This window comes from Mastigoproctus giganteus, chromosome 1 (genome assembly GCF_048544385.1).
Source record: "Mastigoproctus giganteus isolate SK-2022 chromosome 1, ASM4854438v1, whole genome shotgun sequence".
Lineage (NCBI taxonomy): Eukaryota > Metazoa > Arthropoda > Arachnida > Uropygi > Thelyphonidae > Mastigoproctus > Mastigoproctus giganteus.
In genome coordinates this window covers 241,707,008-241,709,884 of record NC_143575.1, presented here as the reverse complement: position 1 = coordinate 241,709,884, position 2,877 = coordinate 241,707,008, and the positions used below count along the sequence as shown (strand labels likewise).

The 2,877-nt window shown below is 38.2% G+C and overlaps 1 protein-coding gene across 1 annotated transcript; it reads left to right on the top strand.

Moving 5' to 3' along the window:
- The first annotated feature begins 342 nt into the window (after window positions 1-342).
- On the top strand, window positions 343-1,788 carry LOC150091704 (mid1-interacting protein 1A-like). The gene has a single exon (XM_090376489.1). It carries the CDS (start codon window positions 490-492, stop codon window positions 1,282-1,284), a length of 795 nt encoding a protein of 264 aa, XP_090232615.1. The 5' UTR covers window positions 343-489; the 3' UTR covers window positions 1,285-1,788.
- Window positions 1,789-2,877: the final 1,089 nt, after the last annotated feature.

Here is a 2,877-nt window from a genome sequence, read left to right as displayed (position 1 = left end):
TACAGTTATAAATTTGTGCATCGAGTCGTTTCACTTCAAACGTCATCGGCAAACTATAACGATACTCGCACCAGCCATGCTGCAGTGATTCAGCTGCCTAACACGTGCACAGTTGTATTGCAGGCGTGGCAGCAGTCTGTGAGATAACCAATGGAATCTCTGTTACCTCACCTGATCATGGAACGACATTAGCAGGCGGAAACGGATTCTTCTACTATTAATCGAGGGAGAGTCGGCTTTCCCTCTTCGTTATACGCACCGTACGATGCTGCTTATCTCAACAAGATTTTTTATATCACTCCTTGCCATCTATAAATTTGTGCGCTTAAGAAGCTTTCATTTATTTCCTTAACGGGCTATGAGTTTATGTTGCAGAGAAAAACTCGACTACCCCTACTATTAATCCAGCAGTCCATGTGCGTAACATCCGATTTGTAGAAGGAAAAAGGAATTCATCGCCGAAAGCCATTTATACCCTCCTAACGTAGTATGGCGAATATACAGGGTCGCTCGAGGCGGTTGTCTTATGCTGGTCAAGTGAAGCCAGCTTCTCAAAAGTCCCGTCGTGTTTCTTACGCAGGCCAGTGCTCATTTAACGCTCAGGGCGCGCAGCTGCTGCAGGAAGCAGGTACTTCTGATACCGGTTACAATTTTTCCACCATGTTGCACAGTGTGGATGCAATGCGACGACTGGACACCAACAGAAACACGCCCGTACGACGAACCAGCCGGCCGAACGAAGAAAGATTTACATGTTCGCAGCAATCCGTTCTAAGTTCCATGGACCGCTTCGTAAGAGCCGTAAACAACATGGACGCTACTGTATTGGTGCCCTCTCGTCTACAGGACATGGAATTTGTATCGGGAAAAGAAAATCAGTTGCCGGTAGCAGTGACAGGCGCAGACATGTTCAACTTTTATTCGATGCTAAAAGACGTTAAAAATGAATTATTGTGGGGACCAGCGTTAACTCCACACCCACCCCAAATGTTATTACCAATGAGTGGCAGATCCTCACCGAGGAATCTTAAACATCTTCGACAATCTTCAGATGATAGTCTCGGCAGCACGGGGTTTCCGTCCGACCAGGAAACGGACAGCGACATCGAAAGCATCGCTACTGATCGTGATAGCGTGGATGAGCAAACCCTACAAGGGTCTCGCGTTGCTACCGCCTTCCGGTACCATCTTCAAGGGCTACATGCCATTTTAACTCAGCTATCAGAATCGGCAGACTATCTGGCTTCTCGATATCAAGAAGAAGTAGATGCATCTTCTCTGTAGCAACGAGTGGAGAGAATTTAAAATAATTTCTGTATTTTAAAGTGGTGTGTAATGGGATCAACATGGTGAGTGACGAGAAAGAAATATGGTAGCAGACTTACGCACTGCGTTTAATATGGAGTATGCCTATTTTACATAGCTCCAAGCAAGAGATGTCTCACACCCTTGTGGACGCCATTTGACAGCCGGGTTATCAGGTCTGACTGCCATACTCAAGTGCAAGTTATATCCGTGAGTCTCGGTGTTTAAGCCTAGTTACTCTTTATATATTTTTCTGGTGTGCAATTTAAGACCCCGAGTTCATTTAGCCAAAGCACAATCTAATCAGTTTAATAGTAACTTAAGGCAAAGATCGTTCACTTTTGGTTATGAAGATGAAATAGGTATACGAATAATTTAGGCTCTGGTAGCCTGCTAATTGTTCATATCCATTTTAATTAAAAAAAGACCAACTTATATGCGCGTTATAGCGTTATTGTATTTTGTTGTAAACTTCTCTTGTTCTCTTTCGTGTTTTTTTTTTTTTTTTTACTTTTATTTAAGAATTGTCCAGTTTTAATGTTGAATACTACTGTATCATTTGAGATGAAACTAATTGGTAATTATTTGCTTAATAGATTTTGTATTAAAAGTTAAGGAATTTACTAAATCACTAGAATATATCATTTATTGTTAGAAAAAAGCAAATGAATTTGGGTAACAATAATTATGTATTTATATGCATTTCCACAAGTCTTCTGCAACCACCATTTGTTTTGTTTGTTCTTGCATGCTGTAATAACGCTGTGCTTAAAACTTCGTTCACCATTCTCGTAATGGATGTAAACTTAGTGGTAAACCCAAGTTGTATTAATATTTATTTCTGATTTCTAGTGATGACATTAAAAGAAATGATTTTTTTTTTTCCCTAGAGAACAGCCCTCTATCACCCTTCTGAAATTACTTGGGGGGAAAAATCTTTATTTTGATACTAATAACCTTTTTGGGCATAAGGGATTTTGAACACGTCTAAAATTAGCCTAGTCATATTTAAAGTAAAAGTGTTTGAAATGCACTTGTTATTACTTCAAATGCTGTTTACGTGGCAAAGATCCGATGTTTTGTTCTCTAGGGGAAAAAAATAGAGTTCAAGAAACTTTTTGGCATTCCTGAAAGATATCTTAACTGTGTTAAATGTTGGACTACTCGCATTTGTGGTATCCCCCCCTCCTTCATCCTGATCTTTATTAATTCAAAAGAACTGTAGACGTATATTGGATTTTAGTAATATTTATGAATAATTCTTTTCCAACACTAATTTTAAAATGTATATAAAAGTTGTAATATTTTTTCCAAGTTTTAATTGTATGTGTATAACTTTTTGTTTTTGAATTTGCACCGGTATTCTTTCTTTCTTTCACCCAGAACTTAAATTAATAATTGTATACTTTTTTTTTTTTTTCTTGTTATTGTTAAGTAATTGGAAGGAATGCGTTGAAAGCAACTTCGTTTGTAGTCAAATATAGGAATGCTAGAGAAATCTACTTGAGCAAAAAAAATAAAACTTGTTAAGTACAAATGTATGTCTGTATTATTTATTTAGGCATTTGATGG